At 47.8% G+C, this 26,351-nt stretch overlaps 1 protein-coding gene across 1 annotated transcript in view; it reads right to left on the bottom strand.

Moving 5' to 3' along the window:
* Nucleotides 1–3,176: 3,176 nt before the first annotated feature.
* The window catches only part of MRPL30 (mitochondrial ribosomal protein L30), a 158,780-nt gene continuing 135,605 nt past the window's right edge, over nt 3,177–26,351 (bottom strand). The window contains exons 5-6 of the mRNA XM_086934232.1: nt 13,553–13,626; nt 3,177–3,444 (exon numbers count right to left, since the gene is read on the bottom strand). Coding sequence (XP_086790358.1) covers nt 3,312–3,444; nt 13,553–13,626 — 207 coding nt within the window. The 3' untranslated portion in view covers nt 3,177–3,311. The remainder of the gene's footprint in view (nt 3,445–13,552; nt 13,627–26,351) is intronic.

Raw genomic sequence — 26,351 nt, forward strand, 5'->3', positions numbered from 1 at the left:
GACCCCCCCCCCCCGGGGGACAGATCAGGGGCTACTGCCCCCATCTGCCTCCTCGGGGGGCAGAAAGACTGGAATTGTTTTGGGGGGTGGGGGCATTGGCATGCCCATTCTGGGCAGCCCCCCACTCCAAGCTTTGGGGGAAAAAAATTCCTGGTGTCGATGGGTCTTTCTACCCTCCGGGCGGGGGGGGGGGGGGGGCAGATAAAGGGAAGGGCTACTGCCCCATCTGTCTCCCAAGGGGAGGCAGAAACAGTAGCATTTTTTGGGGGGTTGGGGTACTGACCTGCCCATTCTGGGCAGCCCCCACCCCTACGTATAAAAAAAAAAACAAATCCTTGGTGCCTAGTGGGCTTTCTGCCTGCCCCCATCTGCCTTCTGGGGGGGGGGGGGGGGGGCAGAAAGACTGTAGCATTTTATTGGGGGTGGGGTCATTGGCATGCCCATTCTAGGCAGCCCCCACCCATACAAATATATTTAAAAAATATCCCTGGGGCCTAGTGGGCTTTCTGTCCCCCCCTCCAGCAAGGGGGGGGGAGAGATATGGGGATATTGCCCCCATCTGCCTCGGGGCAGGGGGTAGGTTCGGGGCTTTGTTATGCCCATTCGGGGGGGGGGGGGGGGGGAAGGCTGTCTGACAAAATGTAATGAGGGCGAGTAAAGGTCCTTTCCCAATGGGCTGCTGCCCCCTCCCTGGTGGCAAGTGGATCCCTGCTTGGGGATCGCCCTCTTTGCCCTGGGCTGCAGGGCAAGATCCTTGTTCGGCTGCAGACACAACGAGGAGCCGGCAGCAGTCCCTGAAGCCAGTTGGTAAGGCCTTAAGGCACAGGCATAGGGATAGTGAATAACAAGCAGTGCTTAAGGAATGTCTAACAGTCCAGAGACTCGAGCAGTCAAATGCAATGAGTTCAATCACAGACAAGTGTGTTGCACACAAATGTGAATAATAGTGATTGTGTTTGTCCATGTTGCCTGGGATGTCAGTAAAATTGACAAAGGGGGTAGGATAACCTGCAGAGTGCTGCCCACAGGGCATGAACAAATGGTGATCTGCTCTTGCCTGGGTGGGGTCAGAACCAGGTACTGGAGACAGGATTAGTAAATACAAATTGATATTAGTGCACAACAGTTGTATGATGGTACAACATATGCCTGAACAACGCATGCTTATACCACATGATCTCTACCACGCAATTTTGTGGTAAAGACATGATGGGTAAAGGGACATTCTTGCTAAAGATCATACCCCTATCCCCCTGCACTGTAAACTGTCCCTTTCCCTCCTGCCCTGAGCCTTAAAAACTAAACCCACATCCCAAAAACGACCCCGACCCCCCTTAAGTCCTAAAAATTGTCCCTTACATACCAAAAGTACCCCAACCTAACCCCCCTAGGTCTAAAAATGCCCCCTGGTCTGTAAACTGTGCTGTTACCCCTGCACTGAGCCCTAAAAATTAAACCCACACCCCAAAAACTACCCTGATCCCAGCTCCTCGCCCTAAGCCCTAAAAGCTGCCTCCTACATCCCTAAAGTATCCTCACCCAGCCACTACACCCGCGGGGCAGAAACTGTCCCCTGCCCTGTAAACCGACCATATACCCTCACCACGCCCTTAGCCCTAAAAATGGTCCTCCTGTCTTAAACAACGACCCTAACCCCAGCCCCCGACCTGAGCCCTAAAACTGTCCCCTACACCTGCAAAGTACCCCGACCCAGCCCCCTTGGCCTGAGCCCTAAAACTGCTCCTTCCCCTACAAACAACCACAACCCCCTACTGAGACCTAAAACCTACTCCCCACCCTGAAAACTACCCCTCCCCCAAAGACCCGGGCCCAGCCCCACTTATTTTACTGTATCCTCTCCCAAGCGTCCTTCCTCTCCCAGTCTTCCTCTCCCGCCAATCCGCTCGGCATCTAGACTGCGCACTGCCTTAACCATGCATATGCGTTGTTAACCTGTTCCATGCTCTTGACGGAACCGTCCGTCACGTGCCTCGGGTTGGCTGTGCTAGTGACGGAGCGGTTCCGTCACGGCCCGCTCTGCGCGCCTGCGCGGCGCGTTTCATTGAGCGGGCGGGGCCGTGACAGAACTGCTCCGTCACAAGCACAGAGCGCCCGAGGCTCGTGATGGAGCGGTTCCGAGTATAGGAACGCCGCGGGCCCCCCCTGCCCCCTAGCGCTGCGGCGGAATAGCCACTGCAGCTAAGGGGTTAGGCATATGTGTGGTTAAGGCAAGTGTGGTATGGCTTGCGTGGAAACAATTCGTGCTGCGTGGCTGGGCCCGCGTTCTTTGGGCAGTTTCCCGTGCACAACATCAACCATTAGAAAGATATGAATAAGCAGACACCTTACTTAACATAAGAGGTCTGAGTGGCAAAGACCAGGCTGAACCCAACGCACAGCTGGCCCCTGAAGCGGGCAATGATTGCCATAGAGAAAAAAAACCCTCATCTCAAATTAATTAGATATATAAAAGGCACAAGAACAGAGTGCAGTAGAAAGCCGGATACCAGATGTTACAGATGCAAGAAAAACAGTAAGGTACCTGTGTACACCTATGTACATTCCCGTAACACAATAAGTCCTATACAGAAGCGAGTGAACGAACAACTGAAGATAATGCCACAACAGTATCCTCTCAGCCTCCTTCATTGTCCTTGAAATTCTTTAAGGTGATCTCCTAATAAAAAGGAAATCTTTGATAGTATGAGGAATTGACAAGCAGACTGCTAACAGAGAATATGTGCTTGCAGCTTTTTCCTTCCTCAACAGACGAGACAAACATAAGAGGCATGTCTGCCAGGCACTGCAGAAAAAGTTGGAAAAGCTGGAAAAATCCACTGCTTTGTCATTTTTAGTCGACTGCCATGTTTAAAAGGCAAACCCCTCGAAAATAGCTAAATCTAGCCATGCATAGGTTAAGGTAAAGTTGTATGCATTTAACATGCATATATGTTTTATCATTGATTTTGATTGTTGTAAATCTGTTAAAGGTGTTTCAGGGTTTTGCGAACACGGGACAATTTTAATACTTACGATTAGCAATGAATAGCTCAAAATGAAAAAAACTAGATTACAATTACATAGTCAAACAGCATTTGAGGATCATGGCATTACAACTAGACAATTGTCATTGTACGAACGTACATGTAGCCAACATTATCAGCTCGGAGACAGAACATTGTTGTAAATTTATTAACAATGTGCACATTTTCTTGAAAATGTTACATATAATTAAATAGTTTTACAATAAAGAAATACATCAGAACTCTCATTAGCTATTTTCCAACAACATAAAAACACACACACACACATTATGGTTCAATTGCTTTGGTCTCCACTGGATACAAGCATCGCCGAATCACCAATTCGCCTTTGCTGTTCACATACGTATCTGATATCTCTTCTTCTGTTGGGAGGCCATGAGGTAATTTTAGTGGTTGAACTCTGTGAAAACATGTATTGTATTAGAATGTATTCGCAGTTCTTGACAGAGGACTGTATAACCCTATGAGGTGGTAGACAGATTTACATCAACACATCAAGTATAACGGTACAGAGTATTAGAAAGCAAACACTGAGGTGTAAAGCTAGGCAACTGAAATCGTGTCTCGTGTACTCTCACGAGTGTCAAAATAAACCTAGATGAAGGTACCCAATCCAAGTGGCAACCATCTGTAATGCTGGAAAAGAGTCAGGCATGGGGGCATAGATTACATTGGCTGCACTAGGTGGTTCACTGTTGATTTGAAAGATCTTCAGGGTACGGTGTAAATCGTACGAAGAAAGGAAAGGTGTTCAATATGTCTGGGGCGTGATCTGAAAAAAAGTGTTTGATCGTCGACATTTTGGAAACATGGAGTTAGAAGCACTCTATTAAAGTAAGCTTCCAAATTCCTGTGGCAGATTAGTTAGATAATCTAAATAAATGGCAGCGATGTGAGGCTGTTTTTAGAGAGAGTAGATATAGATGCAGCTAACTAAAAGATTTAAAACAAGCGAGATGCTATCAAATGTTCTACACATCGTAGTCAGCTTTGTGATAGAGTGGATGATTGCCTTAGATGTACTAGGTGCGGCTCTGTAGACCCAGTACAGAGGAAATTCCCACATTCAATGTGTGAGGTCACCAATGCTTGGACAGTAGTTGAAATATTTGGTGGGTAGGACTGGCCTGGTATTCCTCAGAAATTCAAAATGGCACCTGGCACTTTTGGTGACTTCTCTGATATACACATTTAGATTTAGGATCAATCTAGAGTGAAGTCAAGTGATTTTTGTATGGTCACTACCTTAGGAAGGGTATCTAGGTCTTTGAGGTTTTCTGCCCAACACCTGGGGTAAGTCTTTGGAGTTCCTTGGGGAGAGGAAGAGAAATTCCGTGTTTTTTTTTTAGTATTTAGCAGAGTTGCACCTGGGCCATCCAACATCCACTGCGAGAGACCGGTGATAAGGGAATGGATACAATTGTTGCTATCCATTTTGAAAATGAGTTACAAGAGCATTGGTGGAAAGTATTGTATTTAGAGAAAATCTCTGCAAAGGATTCAATTAAAGGTGTACCCCGTTGGCTGCCCTTATAAGTGTGTATGTATTTGTATGTTACATATACAGTGAAAACACGCAAAATAGTTATTGTTGTGGCTAAAACAGAACAAAACAACTAAAATTCACCAGCTATGGTATGCAATAAATAAAACATGCCATAACTCAAACCGGCGGGTTGAGAGATTGTGGTTTGAGTACCAAATACTGCTATTTTCTACATTTTTCTCAGTGCGGTACTCTGGTTTTCTACAACTTTGTTACCCCTCCATCACTCCCTGGGGTTTGACACCTCATGGGGGTCTCCTCCCCAACTACTGCTCGGGATTTTTAACAATGAACTGCAATTTTTTTTTATTTTTTTTTCCCAAAACCTTTATTGCACTTTGCATAGTACACAGCGGAATGCCTACAACCCTGCGGGCCGGCCGCTATCAGAGGATCGTTGTTCACAGTGATTTTCAGCAAAGAGGATAGTAAAGCAACAGTTACATTAAGTGTCCAACGGAGCTTACTGAAAAAATAAAAGTGCAGTTTGAGCAAGTGTTCAATGCAGAAAAAGAGGTTTTGATGGAGTTTTTTCGTTTTTTGAAAAATAACAAACTCGTAACGGTAAACAGGAATGACAGTACGGTCTGGCACGAATCAGTGCATTTCAAGTTACAGGTGTCTCTTGGGATTATGGAAATCCGACATCTCTGCACAGTATATGCATGCATCTACTTACAACACATGTCCCCACCCCCCTTGACTCACCATTCTAAGTTCTAAGATGAGGCCACATGCAGCAGCCAAGGCCTCCACCCCACCCAGCCATCCCGCCCAGCTTCAGCCCTCCTCATCCTCGTCATCGGAATCGCCCTGATCATCCTCTAGTAAGGGTTCGCAGATGTCCCCTCTGTATTCATTCCATTTCAGCCATATCTTGTTCCATTTCCCCGGGCAGGCTCGGTTGGAGTATACTGCGCGTTCGGTCAACATTACTCGATCCATGTTCAAGCACCACTGGGACTTGGTTGGAAGTTCCGCCGCCCCCCAGCGCTGTGCTATGTCGTGTTTCGCTACCATTAGCCCCGCCGTGACCCAAAGTTGCTCGTATCGGGACAAGTCGGTAGGCTCCCATATATTTAGCAAGCACCTTATCGGGTCAGGCAGTATGGAGTGATCTAATGCCTGTGAAAGTGTGCGGAGTATCTGTTTCCAGTATTCCTGGATCTTGGGACAGTCCCACATGGTATGGAAGAACGTGCCCTCCTCCCCGCACCCTCGCAGACAGTAAGGATGGGGCGCCCTGTGTATGCGGTGTAGCATTGTCCTTGTGTAATAAACCATGTGCAAGATCTTAAATTGCACTAGCCGCATGCGTGCCGAAATGCCTACTTCTTTAGGGGACCCAAGTGCCTCGTTCCACTCATGTTCATCCATGTCGTTAATCTCCCCTTCCCATTTCTCTTTCAGGTGTAATGTAGGCTCAGGGGTGTTATTGAGTAGCTTCCGATAAGTAAGGGATGTCGCCCGTTCTAACATGTAATCAGTGAGTAGGCGATCTTCTAAGGGTGAAGACTCAGGCAGTGGTGTGTCGGCTGGGATGGCTGCAAGCAGCGCGTGTCGGACTTGAATGTATCTATAGAGTTCCCTGTCATTGAGCTCATATAATTCCTTTAGCCGGGCAAAGGGGATCACCTCATTCCCTTCCCACAGATCACCCACCGTGGAGATACCTATTGTGTCCCATTGTGCGAACCCCTTAGTGTTCCTTAGGTTGCCTAGTGTGCGAGAGTCCCACAGCGGCGTCATCCTAGTGATCCTTCCTTTCCAGCCCAGAGCTGCCGTAGCTGCGTGCCATATCTGTACAGTTAGTTTAGTGGGGCCCACTAGGGTCCGTATCCTGCGGTGATCATATAGAGGACCCAACAGACTATCAGCGCCCAACTGCACCCTGTCCGATTGAAATGCTGGCTCGGCATGCGGTGCGTGGATCCATTGATTAATGGGTTTGAGGTGTGCAGCCCAATAGTACAGTTTTAGATTCGGTAGCGCAATGCCCCCGCTATACCAGTCTCTATGTAACTTGGATTGTGCCACGCGCGCCGGGAGGTTGCCCCATAGTAGGTTGGAGACCAAAGCCGCTACTTTCTGGAAAAACTTGGGGGGCACAGGATAGGGCGAGTTTTCAAGGACGTACAAGAAGCGTGGTAACGCCATCATCTTGTAAAGCGCCGCCCTACCTAGGAGCGTCAACGGCAGGCCTGACCAGAACTCAACATCCCGTTTAAGCCTTTCCAAATGCGGCTTCAGATTTTTATCTATGAATTCAGTTGGGTCCTTAGTGACATGTATGCCCAGGTATTTAAAAGATGATCCCGCCAGTTGTAGCGGGCAAGTACTGTCGAGTTCCGGGGCCGGGCCTTGCAAGACATATAACTCCGACTTGGACCAGTTTAGCGTGTAGCCGGAGATCCTGCCATACGTGTCGCAAATGCGTAATAAGGCCGGCACACCTTCCTCGGGGTCTGTTAAATACAGCAGCATGTCGTCTGCGTAAAGGGACAGACGGTCTTCCCAACCCCTGTTCCCAGGTATACCCTTGAGGAGGGGAGAGGCTCGTATGAGAGTCGCGAGGGGCTCCAGCGAGATGGCAAACAGCAGGGGTGACAAAGGGCATCCCTGTCGCGTGCCCCTTCCCAGCGGGAACGTGCGTGAAATGTGGCCATTCGCCACCACGTGAGCCACTGGGGCTGTGTACAGCAGTTTGACCCATGCACAAAAGCGAGGCCCAAACCCCATACGCGTCAGCGTTTCGAAAAGGTACTCCCACACCACCAGGTCAAATGCCATTTTGGCGTCAAGTGCTAGAATTACTGCCGGCATGGTGATGGTGTCAGTTCTGGGCAGGATACCGTGCAGCCGCCGCAAATTCAGCGCTGTGTTCCTGTGCGGCATAAATCCGGACTGATCCGGGTGTATAATCGATGACAGATGGGGCAGGATCCTTTGCGCCAGGAGCTTGGCCAGGGTTTTCACTTCCGCGTTTAATAGGGAAATGGGTCGATAAGAGGAACAATCCTCTGGTGGTTTACCCGGCTTGGGGATAGTTACGATAGTAGCCACTCGCTGGTCTAGTAGAAGGGAACCCCTCTCTAAACAATCCTTGAACATCCCCAACAAATGCGTGCTGAGGGTGTCCGGCATCACCTGGTACCATTCTATGGGTATCCCATTCGGTCCCATTGCCTTGCCCGGGTTCAGAGCCTTAATGGCCAGTTGGATTTCATCGGCTGTGATGTCCGCCTCCAGCTCGCTCGATGCCTCTGGCGATAGAGTTTGGACCTCAATCGGCGCTAAGAGCGCCCTGGCACTCTCAGGTGTAATCTTACGCGCCGGGGTGTATACTTGTTCAAAATGGGTCGCAAGCAGTTCTGATATACGCCTAGGATCAGTGTGTGGCACCCCCTGTTCATCTTTCAGACGCTGGATCCCCCTGGAGCTGCCCTCACGTTTATCGAGCCACGCAAGCATTTTCCCTGCTTTGTCCCCCACTTCATAAATCCGGTTCTGAGTGTCGGTTATGTGGCCCTTAATTACCAAACGTAGGTGATCATTATACAGCTGTTGTTGGAGAGTGAGTGCGTGTAGGGCAGAGGGAGAAGGGTGAGACTCATGAGCCGCGGTCCGTTCCTGCAATGTCACCTCCAGGTCGGCCAGTTCCTGTGACTGCTGCCTCTTGTGCCCGGTTATGGTGTTAATGGCTTGGCCCCGCAGAACTGTTTTATAGGCTTCCCAAAGCGTTGCTGGGGAACGCACTGAGTGTGTATTTTCAAGGAAGTATTGTTTCGTGGCGTGTTTGAGTGCTTTGCGAACCTGTGGAACCTTAAAATATGATGCGTGCATGGGGTAAATGCGCTTGCGTGCTCTAGTCTGTAGGGAAAGCGTCAGTGTGAGCGGTGAATGGTCAGAAATACCTCGAGGGTGAATCACCAGGGTATCCACATGACAAAGGCCATCCCCCAGCGACAGGAAATAATCGATGCAAGACAGGCTGCCGTGCACCGTGGAGTGAAAGGTGTATTGCTTCATGCGCGGGTGTAAGTGCCTCCAGATGTCCGTCAGGCCCATGGCCGTGGTGAATCGTCGAAAATATGTTTCCCCCCCTGTCGGGTTTGGTGAGGGGTGTTTATCTAGTTGTGGGTCCAGGACAGCGTTAAAGTCCCCCCCTAGAATGGTCTCACCCTCGGGGAGAGTTAAAAGGAAGTCCCCTAGTCTTGGGAGGTGGACCGAATACAACGCCGGTGGGATATACACTGACACTAGATTGAAGAGTTTCCCCTCCCACTGTCCCTGCACGGCCGCGAAGCAGCCCTGGTCGTCAGTTTTAGTTGATAGGGGCATGAATCGTGAGTTTTTCTGTACTAAAATGCCGGACCCCCTGGAGCCGGACGTGAAAGCATAGTGGGCCCACATTTTGTAACCACGTCTATCCAAGGCCTTCGTAGCTCCCCCCACCTGGTGTGTCTCCTGCAACAGGGCCACAGTAGGCGGCAAACGCTTAATAGCAGTCAATACCAACCCCCGCTTAACCTTGTCCCCCAAACCTCTCACATTCCAGGACATCAAGGTCATAGGTGGGCATTGTGTGTCGGAGGGATTCACCCCCCCTGTCGGTACGGAATTGTTAGCCATCGGGGAGTATAAGGTACATGTTGTATTGCCCCAGAGATGTAACCGGTCTATCAGCTGCGTCGTCGCGCAGCGAGGCGTTCAGAAGCATCATGGGGGCATAGTGTCACTGTCCGTTCCCAGCAATGTGTCTTGATTCCCATAAGTACTGAAACATCGTCCTTGACCCTTTGCGTACATTCCCAACATAAACAGTTCAAAACAGACCCCCCTCCCTGCCCCCCTGCTTAACGGACCTCCAACTGCCCGCCACCCCAACTGAGCAGAGTGCTTTACCCATCCCAAAACCAGAGTACTTGCGTGTAGGGGGGAGAGCGTCTCCCCGGGTTGGCGGCTCCCCTGTAGGCTTTCGGGGTTGCCATGCCAGAGTCAGCGTGCAGCTATGAAACACCAAGTTAGGTCGGTGATCGGCGATCTCGTTCAGTTCAGAGTCAGTAGCCGGAGTCATTCATCCCCGCCTCCCCCTTCAAATCCATGGGAGGGTGAGCGTTCTGCACCCTCCACTCGACCAGATGCCTGCGAGCCATTCCTGCTGCCTCCCCTGCGATCTTGATCCGGTCTATGTGTCCTGCGCTGTCGTCCAACGGTGTGCCAGCCCTCCAGCCAGTCCCGGGCCGTGTCTGGAGAATCGAAGAACCACACTTTTTTGTCCGCTACCACACGTAGCTTGGCCGGGAATATCATTGAGTACGGTAGTTCTTTCTCTCTCAAGGTTTTTTTGACTTCCAGGAATGTTCTCCTCTTCCTAGATACCTCCGCCGTATAGTCCGGGAAGAAGGTAATTTTCGAGTTTTGAATTTGAATGGCCGGCGCCACTCTTGCGGCCTTTAAAATGGCGTCCCGATCCCGGAAATTGAACAATCTCGCCAGTATTGGTCGTGGTGTGCCTCCCGTCCTGGGTTTCCCCCCCGGAACACGGTGGGCCCTTTCGACCGAGAAGAAATTGGACAGGCCTTTGGGCTGGAGTCGAGTTTTCACCAAATCTTCCACATATAAGTCCAGGGCCCCAGTGTCTTCCGATTCCGGTACACCTAGAATGCGGACATTATTGCGTCGTGAGCGACCTTCCTGGTCGTCCAGTTTGTCTCTGAGCAGTTTATTGTCAGTTTGCAGGCGTTCCATCGCTATCTGCAGTTCGGACACATCTTCGACCAGCGATTTAGTGACCACTTCGACCTGTTTGACCCGCTCGTTCATTTTTTGGAGATCCGCCCTGATTAAGGTGACTTCAGTTGCCGTGGCCCCCACAGTCTCCTGTACTTGCGCCAACGCCGCCAGGACATCATCCAGCGTGGCCTTTCTCACCACCTCGGCATCCGCCGTTTTCCCCCCGGTTTTGCGCTGGTCCTGGGGGGGTGAGTGTCTCTCGTATGCAAATTTGTCCAACTTGGCCTGGGTTGTTGTGTTTTTGGGGCCCCTGTGCGACATGGCGCAGTTATTGTTGAGGCGGCCTAGCGGTCTTCCCGGTCGTCTTGCCGGGCAATGGCGGCGATGAGTCAAACGTGTGCGGCGCCTTCCGCGCCTCCGGCAGAATTTTGCACGCCCGGAGAGGGTCAACAGGCGACTGTAGAGTGTGCTCTTGAGCACGGGTCGCTGTGCGGAATTTTTGTGGGTCTCCGGAGTGATGCAGTTGATGAGCCGACACTTCCTGTCCCTCGGCCCCGGCTTCAGGTCGCTTCCGGCCGGGTCCGACCAAACTGTGGCTCCGCGGTTTCGCGATTGAGAGTAGGCCCGGCTCCTCCTCCGTCCAGCGGGAGTGTGCTTGTTCAGCCTGTCGCTGCACCGAAAAGTTCTGGAGACGCTCGCTGCATGGACTCCGGGTCCGGTCCACCCTTCGTAGCCGGAGTAGATCAGGATAATTGTACGGATTGTTGCGGAAAGCCGCCTTTACCCGGGAGCCTCCCTAAGCTGCGGCCGCCATCGTTGGCTGCTAGCCACGCCCCCCCCTGAACTGCAATTTTAAAAGGCAGAGAAATACAAAAGTGCTTAAACCTTTCAAGTCCACGTGGCAACTTTTTATAAAACTGATATCCAGGAAACTATTGAACAGATTTACACCAAACCAACGAAAGCACACTTTTTGAGTAATGTTTGATTTTAATTTGAATCCATTGAGCAGTTTTGGCTGCAAGCTTCAATAAAATGTCCTATGGGAGCCATAATTGGAAAAACATATTTTCTTCGAGGGTGGTGTGTGTGTGTATATACTGATTTTCATCCAACAGGCGCAAAGGTATTAACGGTCAAACCCCAAGGAATTCCTATCTCTGATATATATATATATATATATATATATATATATATATATATATATGTGGGTGGGTGTCGTGATAGGCCCCTAGGTCAAATATCTTTAACTTGTCATACGATTTTGAGCAAGGAGGTTCTGATGTTGTTTCAAAAAGAGAGAGGGGACCCACTATCTAGGAGACAATGTACCATATACAATCAATGTATCAAAAAAACTATTTCTCTTGGATGACGTCACATAATCAACAGTATTTCACACTCAGTCACTCATATGATGTTGTGCCTTGACTGGGAACTGGCTTAAAATGGGGTTGGAGCTGCTCAGGAAGATGGCTATCAAAGTTAAAGTTTCCATAGTAAGCTCAGCCAAGAGAGATAGGCTTCAGATGGGGTTCTCGTTCTCCAAGGTGTTTGGAACGATGCATGGTTAACTTTTGTCAAAGGGGATGCACCATGACCACAATGGATACAGAGATGGAGAAGAAGCCTTGTTCAATGGATAATATAACACCCCCACTCGGGGTGGAGAGAGGGAATCCATGTTTTGCAGGAGGTAGGGGCATGGAGTTTGAGGAATAAGACAAAAGTTTAGTGCTTTCTTTGCCAAATTTAAGACCAGAACCTGAGACAAGTTTGAAGGAAGCCCATGATGCATTTAGAGATTTTCAACTGAAAGTTAAGCTATGGGTGTCAGGAGAGTGTAGGAATATAGTCAACTTCATCTCTTTGGTTTGAGATTTTCAGAGTCAATAATAAAGATCATTGAAATTTATGAGGGGGGTCCAGGAAGTATGTCATGGCACTATTCTTGTTTGACAGTTCTCTTGGCTAGTTAGAGGATTTCTCCAATTTGAAAAAGATATTACAGTCTGATATAGGAGATTCTTGTCTGCCTCAGAGCATAAATGACATGTTCAGTTGCGTTATAGGATTTCATCCTCTTTCTTTTTGAAGTACATGAGACTTTACCCTTATTGCTTGCATCCTTATCACAAGCTGCCTTTTTCATGGATTTAACTTTGAATTTGGACGGTGATAGTATGTTTGACACATAAGTGATTTACTTAATCAAACTACGCAACCAAGGTGGAAGAGCTGGGATGGCTGGAGTTATCTGGTTGGAATAAAAGGAGATTTTGATATCTAGAGGGATCAAGCATTGGACTTTTTGAGATGTCCAAAGTCAGGAGGTTCAGGGCAGGTTTTCTTTGCTATGTTGGCGATACATCAACTGCATTCTGTCATGCAAGGCAATTGCTTAAATTACAGTCGGGCTTAGAAGGTACCAGGTGAGTGGGTGCTGGTGCAAGATATTGAGTGTTGTTAGATAAAAGATACACAATCTCCAACTGTGTTAGGGAGGTCACGGTGGAGGATTGTGTAACTATATAGCAGAAATAGATCACCACAGGATTTGGAGGAGGGGCCAAACCAGGTTTCTGTGAAGATAGAGTTAGAAATAGCAGATCTTCAGTCTTAAGGCTCATTTTAAGTGGATATTGTAATTAAAGAGGATTAGTATTGCTTCTGCTGCCAATGAAAATGTTCTGTGGAGTTTCACAGGATGCCTAAGTATGACATTGGTGGAAATTGATAGAAGAACAAAGTGGGGGATCGGGAATTTTGTGAGTTTACAGTGGAAAGAGCTGATGAGGACATTCTGTAAGGTTAGCTATGGAATAAGCAGGGGAGGAGCGTTGCCTAGAGTAAAGGTAATCGTGCTGCTTGGTTGGATTTGTTATCACGGGGTTTGGCTCGTATCAAGGTACGAGTTTGTTAATTAAGTCAAAGGAAGCTACCTCTTCAGTAGCACCAGAGGAAGGCAGAGTGCTTATTTAGTCCAAATCTGACTGAGGGATGATGTGGTTAGACTTTTCAGAAGATGACAATCCCATAGAGAAGGAGGTCAGGTGGGGTAAGGGTAAGAGTCCATCAATGGTCATTTTGAAATCTATGTAGAGCATCATAGTAGTTTAAGGTCAAGAGCTGCCAACTGTCTTTCAAGTGTTTCAGTGCTGAAAGGCACTCAGCTAGAATCATGTGTTTATGCCATTTGTGGCCTAGTTTTGTGAAGGTAACCTACCTGATCAAATGTTTGATGACCTTCAGCTTTGCATTTATGGCAGGGATATTCTTATGTACTCTTGGATGAAGTCTCTGTAAATATCAAAGATTAGAGCAATTTACAAACAGGTGACAGTAAGAATAGTTGCGACAAAAGTGTACATGCTCTGATCCCTTCAATTATAAGATTCATTCATAAAACACAGTGACGTCCATGATGTTAATGTAAACTTTGTTTTAACTCCCAAAGCATACATTTGTTTTGTCTGTTATATGAAATGCGTTACTTACCTGTAACAGCAGTTATCCAGTATTGGTGTCTTTCATAGATTCACATGCCTGAATCATTCCCCGTCGTCGAGACGGGAGCCTCCGGTACATAAAAAAGTAATGTCCTATAGACATACATAGAGAAAATAGGCCTAAGGACCTCTCCTTAGTAGCCTTTCTTTGTCCCTATGTAAAAAGGACCAAACTCTCACAGTCAGCCAATCAGCTCCGACCTCCCTCTAGAACCTTCCTGGGAGGAGCCTCAGTCCCTCAGATTTTCGTACGCACCCAGCTAGGTTGGCGTAATATTGTCAGAGAGGGATGTGAGTCCTTCCAGGGGAGGCGGGAGGGTTGCATGTGAATCTATGAAAGACACCAATACTGGATAACTGCTGTTACAGGTAAGTAACGCATTTCTTATCCAGTATTAGGGGTGTCTTTCATAGATTCACATGCCTGAATCAGAGTAGCTAGCAATCAGATATGCACATGTGTGATGTAAAGTCGTCCTGCAGACATGTTAGACAATGCATATATTATCATATAACATGGGGACAGCATAATTGGAACATCACAAGAGCAAAGAATGTGCATACCTGGATGGCGGGATGTAGGAAGGCTCACCTCACTGAAAGAGATGGCGAAGCACCGCCTGGCCCCCTGCCGCATCCTTCTGAAGTTCGATATCCAGGCAGTAGTGTCTGGAGAAAGTGTGCGGTGACTTCCAGGTCGCCGCTCTGCATATGTCCAAGATTGGCACCCCAGCGAACAGTGCTGCTGACGTGGACATTGCCCCGGTGGAATGAGCAGTAACATGATCAGTCAAAGGCCGTCCGGCCTTGTCGTGTCAGAATGCAATCGCCGAGGAGATCCATCTCGAGATGCTTTTCTTCGTAAGAGGCAGGCCCATTCTTGGTCTGCTGTATGCCACGAACAGTTGTGAAGACTTCCTGAGAGCCTTGGTTTTATCCAGGTAGAACTTTAGGCATCTCTTGAGATCCAAAGAATGCAGTGCTCTTTCTGCTGCTGTGGAAGGGTTCGCAAAGAAGGACCTAAGGACAATTGGTTCATTGAGATGAAAGTCCGAAGGCACCTTTGGTATGAATTTAGGGGTCGGTCTCAGCACCACCCTGTCCTGTCTGAACTGCATATATGGTTCCTGAATGGACAAAGCTTGTAGCTCGCTAACTCTCCTGTCCGATGTTAAAGCGAGCAAGAGCGCCGTTTTCCAGGAGATGTATTTGATAGATGCTCGATGAATGGGTTCAAATGGATGTCTCATGAGTTGGTTGAGTACCAGCTTCAGTTGCCATGTCGGAGGGACTTTCCGAGGCCTCGGAAAGGATCTGTAGAGCCCCTTCAGGAATTGCTTGACCAGCCTACTTGACCACAGAGAAGGTCCCGTGAAGGTTCTGGTGAACCTAGAGATAGCTGCCAGGTGAACCTTAATGGATGCATGTGCCAGTCCTGACTGTGCCAAATGTAGGAGGTATGGTAATATCTGTTCAGTGGTGACAGCGAGCGGTCGCAGGCCCTGGTCTGAACACCAAATGCAGAACCTTTTCCACTTGAGAGAGTAGGTTTTGTTTGTACTGTCCGCTCTCGCTTTTGCCAGGACATCTCTGCAGTCCTGTGGGATATTTAGGTCACAGAACTCTGTGCTCAGGAGCCAGGCCGATAACTTGAGTGATCGGAGGTTCGGGTGCTGTATCTGTCCGTTGGACATCGTTATGAGGTTCGGGTGCTGCCTCAGACGAATCGGTGTCCTGATGGAGAGGCGATGAAGATCCGAGAACCAGTGCTGCCTCGGCCAGAACGGGGCAATTAGGATCAGGGTACAAGGCTCCGCCTTCATCTTCCTGAGAACCCTGGGAATCATCAGAAATGGTGGAAAAGCGTACGCAAATACGCTGAACCTATCGATGGAAAAAGCATTTCCGAGTGACCTTGGTTGGGGACGCCAGCTTGCATAGTTTGGGCATTTGGCGTTCTCCTTGGTGGCAAACAGGTCGATTCCTGGGGCCCCCCATTCTGAGAATATGTGATCCAGCGTACTCTTGTCGAGCTCCCATTCGTGGGAGAGGGATTTCTGTCTGCCTAGGGCGTCGGCAATGGTGTTGACCTTGCCCGGGACATAGTCCGCCCTGAGCGTGATCCCGTGGAGTACAAGCCAGTGCCAGATCTTTTGCGACTCGCGTGATAGAGTGAGCGAACGCGTTCCTCCCTGTTTGTTGAGATAGTGCATCGTCGTGGTGTTGTCCGTTCTGCCGAGCACCTGGGAGTTCTGGATGCGTGGTAAAAAGGCATGTAGTGCTAGATACACAGCCCTTAGTTCCCGAAGATTGATATGGAGTTGCTTCTCCTGAATTGTCCATTTGCTGCTTATTTGGAGATCCTGGAGGACAGCTCTCCAGCCTTCCAGGGATGCATCCGTGGTGATCACCAGAGGTGCTGCTGGAAGTAGGAATGGCAGTCCTATAGACAAATTCCTGTGATTTCTCCACCATTCCAGGTTTGTAGGTTCGAACTCTTAGGGACTTCCTTGATGCCACAGCCGTGGCCAGAGATATTATCCTGTTTTTCCTGTCCTTTGAAGGAAATGCCCTTGCGCATTCCGTGTTCAAGGTCGCCCCGAGGAAGGTGATGTTTCTTGTTGGGGTCATGCAGGATTTCTCGTGATTGAGAGTCAATCCTAGCTGCTGAAAGAGATTGGTGCAGGAGGATTTGGTCGCGCCTGCAGCTGAAGGTGCTTTGACCAGCCAGTCGTCGAGGTAGGGGAAGACTTGGTGACCCATTTGACGCAGGAAAGCTGCCACAGGTGAAAGGCACTTGGTGAAAATCCGCGGTGCGGATTTGAGGCCAAACGGTAGGACTTTGAATTGGTAGTGCTGCCCTGCCACCTCGAATCTCAGGAATTTTCTGTGCCCCTTGAGTATCGGGATGTGGTAGTAGGCATCCTGGAGATCCAAAGATGTCATAAAATCTCCTTTTTCCAGTATGCCTAGTATTTCTAGGATCGTCACCATCCTGAACGACTGACTCTTCAGGAAAGAGTTTAGTGCCCTGAGGTCTAGTATGGGCCTCCACTTTTTCTCATTCTTGCGTATAAGAAAGAAGCGGGAATAGAATCCTTTCCCTATTTGAGACGAATGAACTCGCTCGATCGCATCGCTCCTTTCTTCAACATCGCAGATATTTCCTGGAGCAGCAGGCGTAGATGTTTGTGCGGAAGCCTGCGGGGAGGGGTTGCTCCAGCCAACTGGCGGAACCTTGTCATCGCGATATCCATCGCGCAGTCTATAGTTTCTGACGCCGATTCTTCACCATCTAGCAGAATCCTCTTTGGATGAATCTGGCAATTCCGACAGGTATGGGGCTATGTGTGCCCACAATTGTCTATGATAGCGTCCCAAGAGCGCTAGGGCGTTCGCGGCCTTTACCATCATTGCCGACATTGAGGAAAACCTGTTCCCAATGTTGTCCACTCTTTTCCCCCCTTATCAGGAGGAAGCGACAAAGGGGCCGAAGGATTCCTGGAGCTCTTCTGGGTCGCCTATGTCACTACGGAGTCCGGCTTAGGATATCCTGTTAAACACGCCGGTGCTGTATCTGGCGCCCTATACCCCTTCTGACTTTCTTGAGAGGTTCTATGAAGTCATACAAGAAGCAGTCCTGTTCTTGAGAGGCCATTGAGATCTTAAAACGTTGATCAGCCTTCTCTACCACCTTGTAAGAGATTCCAGAATTGTCGGAATGTCCCTCGTCGACGAGCCAGTCGCAGAGATCGCAGTCATAGACTATGCCGTCGTAGACGAGCAGTCATAGACGAGGCCGTCGTAGACGATGCCATAGACGAGCCATCTTAGATGAGGCCGTCGTAGACCAGGCCGTCGTAGACCAGGCCATCATAGACCAGGCCATCATAGACCAGGCCATCATAGACCAGGCCATCATAGACCAGGCCATCATAGACCAGGCCATCATGGACGAGGCCATCATGGACGAGGCCATCATGGACGAGGCCATCATAGACGAGGCCATCATAGACGAGGCCATCATAGACGAGGCCACTATAGACGAGGCCACCATAGACGAGGCCACCATAGACGAGGCCACCATAGACGAGGCCACCATAGACTAGGCCATCATAGACGAGGCCATCGTAGACGAGGCCATCGTAGACAAGCCATCGTAGATGAGGCCATAGTAGACAAGCCATCATAGATGAGGCCATCATAGATGAGGCCCTCATAGATGAGGCCCCCCTAGATGAGGCCCTCATAGACGAGCAGTCATAGACGAGCAGTCATAGACGCTCTCGTCGTCGACGCTCTCATCGTCGACGAGCCGTCGTCGAGCCGTCGTAGACGAGCCGTCGTAGACGAGCCATCGTAGATGAGGCCATCATAGATGAGGCCATCATAGATGAGGCCATCATAGATGAGGCCATCATAGATGAGGCCATCATAGATGGTCATCATAGATGAGGCCATTATAGATGAGGCCATCATAGATGAGGCCATCGTAGATGAGGCCATCGTAGATGAGACCATCGTAGATGAGGCCGTCGTAGACGAGCCATCGTAGACGAGCCATCGTAGACGAGCCATCGTAGATGAGCCATCGTAGATGAGGCCATCGTATACGAGCCATCGTAGATGAGGCCATCGTAGATGAGGCCATCATAGATGAGGCCATCATAGATGAGGCCATCATAGATGAGGCCATTATAGATGAGGCCATCATAGATGAGGCCATCATAGATGAGGCCATCATAGATGAGGCCATCATAGATGAGGACATCATAGATGAGGACATCGTAGATGAGACCTTCGTAGACGAGGCGTCGTAGACGAGCCATTGTAGATGAGCCATCGTAGATGAGGCCATCGTAGATGAGGCCATCGTAGATGAGGCCATCATAGATGAGACCATCGTAGATGAGGCCGTCGTAGACGAGCCCTCGTAGATGAGCCGTCGTAGACGAGCCGTCGTAGACGAGCCGTCGTAGACGAGCTGTCGTAGACGAGCCGTCGTAGATGAGCAATCGTAGACGAGCCATTGTAGATGAGCCATCTTAGATGAGGCCATCGTAGATGAGGCCATCGTAGGTGAGGCCATCGTAGGTGAGGCCATCATAGATGAGGCCATCGTAGGTGAGGCCATCATAGATGAGGCCATCATAGACAAGGCCATCGTAGATGAGGCCGTCGTAGACGAGGCCGTCGTAGACGAGCCGTCATAGACGAGCCGTCATAGACGAGCCATCGTAGACGAGCCATCGTAGACGAGCCGTCGTAGACGAGCCGTCGTAGATGAGCCATCGTAGACGAGCCGTCGTAGACGAGCTGTCGTAGACGAGCCGTCGTAGATGAGCAATCGTAGACCAGCCATTGTAGATGAGCCATTGTAGATGAGCCATCGTAGATGAGGCCATCGTAGATGAGGCCATCGTAGATGAGGCCATCGTAGGTGAGGCCATCGTAGGTGAGGCCATCATAGATGAGGCCCTCATAGACAAGGCCATCGTAGACGAGGCCGTCGTAGACGAGGCCGTCGTAGACGAGGCCGTCGTAGACGAGCCATCGTAGACGAGCCATCGTAGACGAGCCGTCGTAGACGAGCCGTCGTAGATGAGCCATCGTAGACGAGCCGTCGTAGACGAGCTACCGTAGACGAGCCATTGTAGATGAGCCATCGTAGACAAGACCATCGTAGACAAGACCATCGTAGACGAGGCCATCGTAGACGAGGTTGGCTTCTTAGTCTTTACCTCAGACGGTATAGAAGACGCCCTTCTGAAGGGTCCCATGACCAGAGGAGGTGATTTTGACGGCTCAGAAGTCGTCTTTTTTACATGATTTTTCTCCAAAAGCCAGGCCTTTACTCTCCTTTTCCACAGAGTGAGGAGATTTTGAAGGACTGTGCCCAGAAGACCCATGAGTGGTCTTTTTGAGGGCCTTCTCAGGACGTTCCCCTGAGGAATGAGTCTGAGGAGATTCTCTTCTCTTTTGAGGTCTCCTAGACGTTGAGGACAACGCCTCATCTCGGTCACTGGAGAAAATAAAAAACCTCCTTTCTGGTCTTAGTGTCTCAAAAACTTACTTGAGAAAGTGCGACAGACTTTCAGTCCTTGGCCTGCAGTACAGGCAGTCAATGCAGTCGGTGTGAGGATCCGAGCAGAGCAACCTCTTCCTTACCAGACCTTCTTTAAAGAATGTATTTGAAGATAATCCATAGTAGAAAAGAATCCTTGACAACAATGTCATTTAATGAAGTGAAAAAACACAGAATCTGAGCAGAGCTCAGAGGAGACTCCCTTAGCACAACGTGCGGTAGAAAATCTGAGGGACTGAGGCTCCTCCCAGGAAGGTTCTAGAGGGAGGTCGGAGCTGATTGGCTGACTGTGAGAGTTTGGTCCTTTTTACATAAGGACAAAGAAAGGCTACTAAGGAGAGGTCCTTAGGCCTATTTTCTCTATGTATGTCTATAGGACATTACTTTTTTATGTACCGGAGGCTCCCGTCTCGACGACGGGGAATGATTCAGGCATGTGAATCTATGAAAGACACCCCTAATACTGGATAAGGATATAGTACCCGCACATCAAATAAACATTTCCGCAAAATGCAGATTTCATTGAAGAAACAAAGTAAACTTTTTGTTTTTGTTTTAGGAAACTTTAGCCAACAGGCAAAGTTGTGCAATGATGAGAAACTTCACAATTAACAACCTTGTAGAGTTCATCAACTTCACAAAACTCATTAATAATCCACACACCCCTTAGTAACATCTGCATGCACAGGGTTAGGGAATTTGTGAAACTTCAATATTTTTCTTTCAAATGGAACACATTATAAATTGACCCCCGCTACCCCCCCCCCCCCCCCCTTCTCCCCCCCAAAAACTTGGGGGATTGGGAGTGCTTCATATACTTTCTCACAATCCCTGGCATTCTCAAGTTTAAGATTTCAGTCTGATGTCCAGATACATTTTTCTGAACACACACTGATATACAATTAAGAGTGTTCACCTTAATTGCTTGATTGCTTGTACCACTCTGTTGTCAACAACCACTAGGAGTCATGATAAAAAAATGTGCATACTCAAGTAAATTCCAGCATGTCCTACCTCTGTAAATCGTGATCTGATTTCAAGCATGGGCATTTGATTTGTTGTAACCTTTAGCGAACATGGACTGTACCGTTTGCTAAATGTCTTCACGATCAGTATTTTCGAAAGACTTGTGATGTGTGTACTTTACCATATTTACGCAATGTTTGATTTAAGATCAGAGCTTTTATTGTTTTTACTTTTTTTCTTATTTAACTCTGCATTGCATGGGAAACACCTCTATCAGCTGGAACTATGTGACAAGCTGAAGAATCCAGTGGATAAATGCTTTACACTGAACTTCATTCAGATATGCTGGTGATTACTGATCTCTGCATTGGGAAGAGGTGCCAATTTGAACTTAAGTAAATGGAAGTCTGCATGGATCTTCTCATGTGTTCCTGGGCTGCCAGGGTTTACTAGGCCCACATTATATCAAAGTAATTTACCACTGGTGTCCTCTGGACTGAACCTTAATACTGGAGCGAAGGCTGAGCACCAAGTCCCCTCGAAAGGCACTAAACCCTCAGGCTAGGGAAATCAAGCAGTCCAAGTGTTACTCATGGAGATTGTGAGGGATTAGCGAGTCAGAATTCAACAAGACAACTAAAAGGTCAATTAATCGATGTCCAGGTAATGCTTCATCTTTAGCAAAAAATATTTTTGCTTCATTCACTCTCAACGTACTGTGGTACAAAATACTACAAGAAGACCACAAACAAGGTCGGGGTATGCGAGTGAGGTGTTCCTGTGGATCAACCCCTCGTGATACTCCCCATTCAACACTCACAGCTATGTCTCAGAGGTTCACCCCAGTGGTGAAATGCAAAATGTCGAGTGGGGGTAAGTGGCCAGGACAAGTTGAAACTGTCCCACTAGTATGGCTCAATTTTCCACAGGTTGGAACCTTTACATGGTTCATTGTTGATTACTGTAGGCAGTGCCTGTGGTTTACAGCATGCTGAAGGGCAATGAAACTCTACGTGGTGTTAGGTACCTACCCCAAAGCGCACACGTAACTCTCCAGCCCAACCAACAGGTGAACACCTGGCATTTAAAATGCCAGCGCAGTGTCACAGTTAAGCATAGGAAGGGCCATCATCAGTCCAGGAGGCAATTACTGAATTGCGGTACTTGCAGTTTGGAGAGGCTTGCAACTTCGGATCTTACGAGAACAGGCACAAACCCAACACCGAAACAAGCTAGGTACTTAAGTCATTGTTGCAGGCCACTCTGATGTTTCTACAATCGAGGCCAGAGTGCCAGAAGTGAACCGCATCAATAGACAGCTTTCTAGCTGGTCCAAGCTCTTTGTGGCTTCTTGGTGCTTGATTGCACTGTTAGACCTTAGACTGGCTTGAGAACCAGAATACCCTTCATTCACGGGGGTACACAGTCAGGTTACCCTGCAGATACACTTCTGCGACTTCCGGGACTCACCTTCAGAGAATGGTGAAGGCCCCTCTATGAGACAACAGGGAACATCTTCAGATTGCCACACCTCAGATTATTTATACTGTCCACGTCTTCTGAGTTTTCATGGCCAACCTGAAACCACAGTTTACAGAACCACTGTGCTGTACTGGGAGCGGCCTTCTTTTTCAAATACAAGTCTATCAGCATTTTAGTCACAATCAGCGTGTGCCACAGAAGATGGCCATTAGCGTGGATTAATGGGACTATTTTTGGCTGAGAAGACACATCAAAATAAACTGCCAGTATACTGCTTAGAGCCTCCTTCCAGAAAATAGTGATGCCTGCACACTCCTATTTATATAGATCACAGAACCTTTTCTTTTTATGAATCTGCAGCATTTATCAGATGTGGTTGAGTAGATTTGGCGCAATCTCTTGAGTTAAACACCATTTATACATGTAAGCAGATTCTCTATGTGATATGCTTTTGTACACTTGTGTATGTTTGACTACATGCCTCCCCATGTTCGTCAGGTTATCTCTGTGTTTTGCATTTGTGACCATCTTTCCTAAAATTTCCATGGGGACTCAGCTGTATTATCTTTTAGTAGTTTATAAATACTGCTGATCCTTCCTCTAGAACCCAAATTGTTTCCCACACATTTCTCTGTAAGTAACTCCCTGACAGCAGCTGTTTTATATAAAGGATACATAAACCAATTCAATAACTGTAAACAGTGTAATCTAGCCTTCTGTAAAATTTTGAATCCATTTTATATGGCTCCAATGGCTTTATTTTACTCTGCTTAAACATATCGGATATTGTACGGCATTCTCGCCCTTTCCATAGTTTGAAAACTTCAACAAATGTGGCTGGAGTAAAGTCAGGGTTATCATAATTAGGGTTATAAGGGAATGGAAGGTTCTTGTATTCTCCATCATTATTTACTTATCCTAATTTTCCAGGAGCGTTTTGACTGGCCAGGAAATAAAAGTATTTTGTTATCTTCCGGCTTTCGCTAGCCATGGGAGATCACAAAGTGATCAGCCTTTGACCACTTTTTCCATGCAAAGCTATTTCTTTTCTGTTTTCCTGGCAGTCCATTCTGTAATCGCCCTTGAATGAACTGTCCTGTAATATGCTATGTCAGGGCATACAAATCTTCAGTTGTCCCGTCATTTTAAGGTTTTGCATACACCCTAGCTCTCTTGCCTGCCCATGTAAAACAAATCAAGTCCCTTTGCAAAGAGAAAAGGTTCAGTTTCTGTAATGCGGTCTAGAATGAGTAGAAAAGCAGCAATACATTAATTTTTAGAACATGTATATGATTCAGACACCATACATTAGAGGGGCATCCAGCAGCCCATCTGAAGGGGCAAGTGACCGCTGTTTGCTGCCTTGCTTCTCTGGATAAAGTTCAATTTAATATTTAGGATTTTCTTGGTTAATATTTATTCCGGAGAAATTCTTGAATGTGCTCAGTATTATTGCTGAAAGGGATCCCTTTGAGTTTGAGAGGGGTAGAAGGATTTTATCCGCAAAAAGCTAAATTTGGTCTTGCCTTCTTCAAGTGTTATTCTGTTTTGCACTTGGCAAGCATCCATCACTTCGTTTTAGGGTCAAATCTCATCTGATGTAATGCACTTTCCATGTAGTTCTAACTAACCCTGTTAAACATCTTTTCTCTTCATCTAATTTAACAGGCTGGCAGGGATTTCTTCCCAGCGGATTTTTCAAGCAGGCGAGCTACTTGTCTTGCATTGTCACTTACTTGTCTATCCTTGATGAATCTTGTTTTGTCTGAGTCAACCAATGTTATCAACTTTACTTAAAGGCTTTGACAAAAAGATTGGTAAATATATATCCATCAGTATTTAGGAAACCTGTTGGGCTATGCTCAGAGTTATCTCTTCCAGGTTGGTGGATAAGAGCAATGTCAGCTTTCCAGTCTGGAAGAAAGACTTCAGATGTCCAATCACATGAGTTGAAGAGGGCTATCATAGGCTGTGCCACATAGGAGAAAAGCAGCTATAATATAACAAAGTTCACCTGCCATAATAGGAGTTTAACCCGTTGGGTGTGTCGAGCGTTCAGCTCCAGTGCTGAACGTTCGAAAAACGGGTGGGGGCAGCGTCGGCCAACGGACGTGCGCAGCACTACTAAGGTAGTGCACATGACGACCGTTGGGCGACGGCAGCAGCCGACGGGTTAAGCCACCATTGCCTGTTTAGGTCTCTTTTAATCAGCAGGATAGTGGTGTGTAGCCGGTGGTGCATTTTTAGAACACTGGCGCGGTAGCACACTGTCCTTTCCAGACAGCACATTTTACATTGAATTGGCACTAAATGTGCATAGACTAACAATTCTACTGTTAAAACTATTGTGCGCATAAACAATAGTGTGTGGTAATTGGATTTCAGCAAATATTTATCATTTGCACATCACCAAATAAAGTGTCTTGATTTGTTTTGATCCTATTAAATATAGTTTCCATCATACTTCCAAATGACAGAAAATGTGCTGCATTTATGCTTTCCTAAATGCTGATACGTTTGGGAATAGGTATATGGTTAATTTACAGGTATTTATATGATGTTTTGTATTAGAAAATAACTGGCATCCTACAGCAATTCTTTTCACTTCGTATACCCCAGCGAGATTGCCACCTAGATCTCTTTTACAAAATCCTCTCTTTGCGAGCAGAGAAATAAAAGTAAAACACCACTGTCAGCAGACATAGCCTTTGAATGCGAAACAAATGTGACAAGATAAACACTAAATTTAAATGCATCTTTATTGCTCATTCACCTTCTGAGCTCCAGTATGGTTATTTTTGGGGCTGCTGCATCACCCCCGCATCCCTACTTCTAGCACCTGCCAAAGTGTAAGCACTTTAGGGATTCTACACTTCTGTATATAGTTTTCGCTCTCTTTGTCATCTGATTAGTAAAACTGGTGAAAGAACTGCCTGAATGCTTCTCGTTTCCTGCTCAATCGGAGTGACTGATCCATCAACAATATGATTTTTAGGTCTCGTGACCCATCAATGCGCATGCGCATTGAGCGGCGCGAGACTATAGGGCTTTAAACAGACTTTAACTAACTGGAGATTTGGTGCTGTGCCCGTGCGCTTTTAGGTCAATGCGCAAACGCATTGACCTAAAATGCGCGTGCATATCATCAAATCGCCATCTGTTCCCTCAGCCGCACTCCTCCCACACCTTTGAAGTGAAGCTTAGCTTCACTTCAAATGCCCCTGCTGCTTCACACCCTTATCGCCGCTCTCCCCGCTCCGCCCCCTCAGCTGCCCGCCGTGTCGCATTTCTCCTCCCCCCTCTCCACAGCTATGCCCTGCGTCTTGTTTGCGTTTTGCTTCGTACTAGTGGGTGACCTGTATATTAATGTATGCTGGCATGTGGTGGCATGGTGGACATCTGTGAAATGCCCCAGCCTCTGTATAGGGTGTTCTGGCTGCATGTGCACTTGCATCTGGCTAAGAATCCTTCTCGTCCATTGATGGGAGATTCATGCGTTCATTCGCTGCTTAAACTGCTGGAGATCTGTCTGCTTCACATTGAGTTTGCCCCCGCCCAAACCACCATACACGAATTGAGAGGCTGTCGGACGCTAGCTAGACCTCTTTAAATACATTGCTGTGTCTGGACAGTGCATGCACAGAGACTTCACACTGTAGGAGTTTCACCCCTCTTCACCTCCTAAAACCCTGATTTTATTGCTGCACTGCCCTAGCCATTGGAGCGTTCCGACCTATGGAGGTATTCATTTATTTATTTATTTACTAAATTGTACAAGCGCGATCCGCTTCGGATGCGCTTGGTTCCGTGTCTCTTTTTTTTTTTCATTAGTTGTGTTTGTGCCTACAAGAGTTCTGCAGCATGCGGCTGTAATGAACAGATCTACTCTTTAAATACATTGCTGTGTCTGGACAGTGCATGCACAGAGACTTCACACTGTAGGAGTTTCACCCCTCTTCACCTCCTAAACCCTTATTTTATTG

The sequence above is a fragment of the Lissotriton vulgaris genome, chromosome 8 (assembly GCF_964263255.1).
Source record: "Lissotriton vulgaris chromosome 8, aLisVul1.2, whole genome shotgun sequence".
Lineage (NCBI taxonomy): Eukaryota > Metazoa > Chordata > Amphibia > Caudata > Salamandridae > Lissotriton > Lissotriton vulgaris.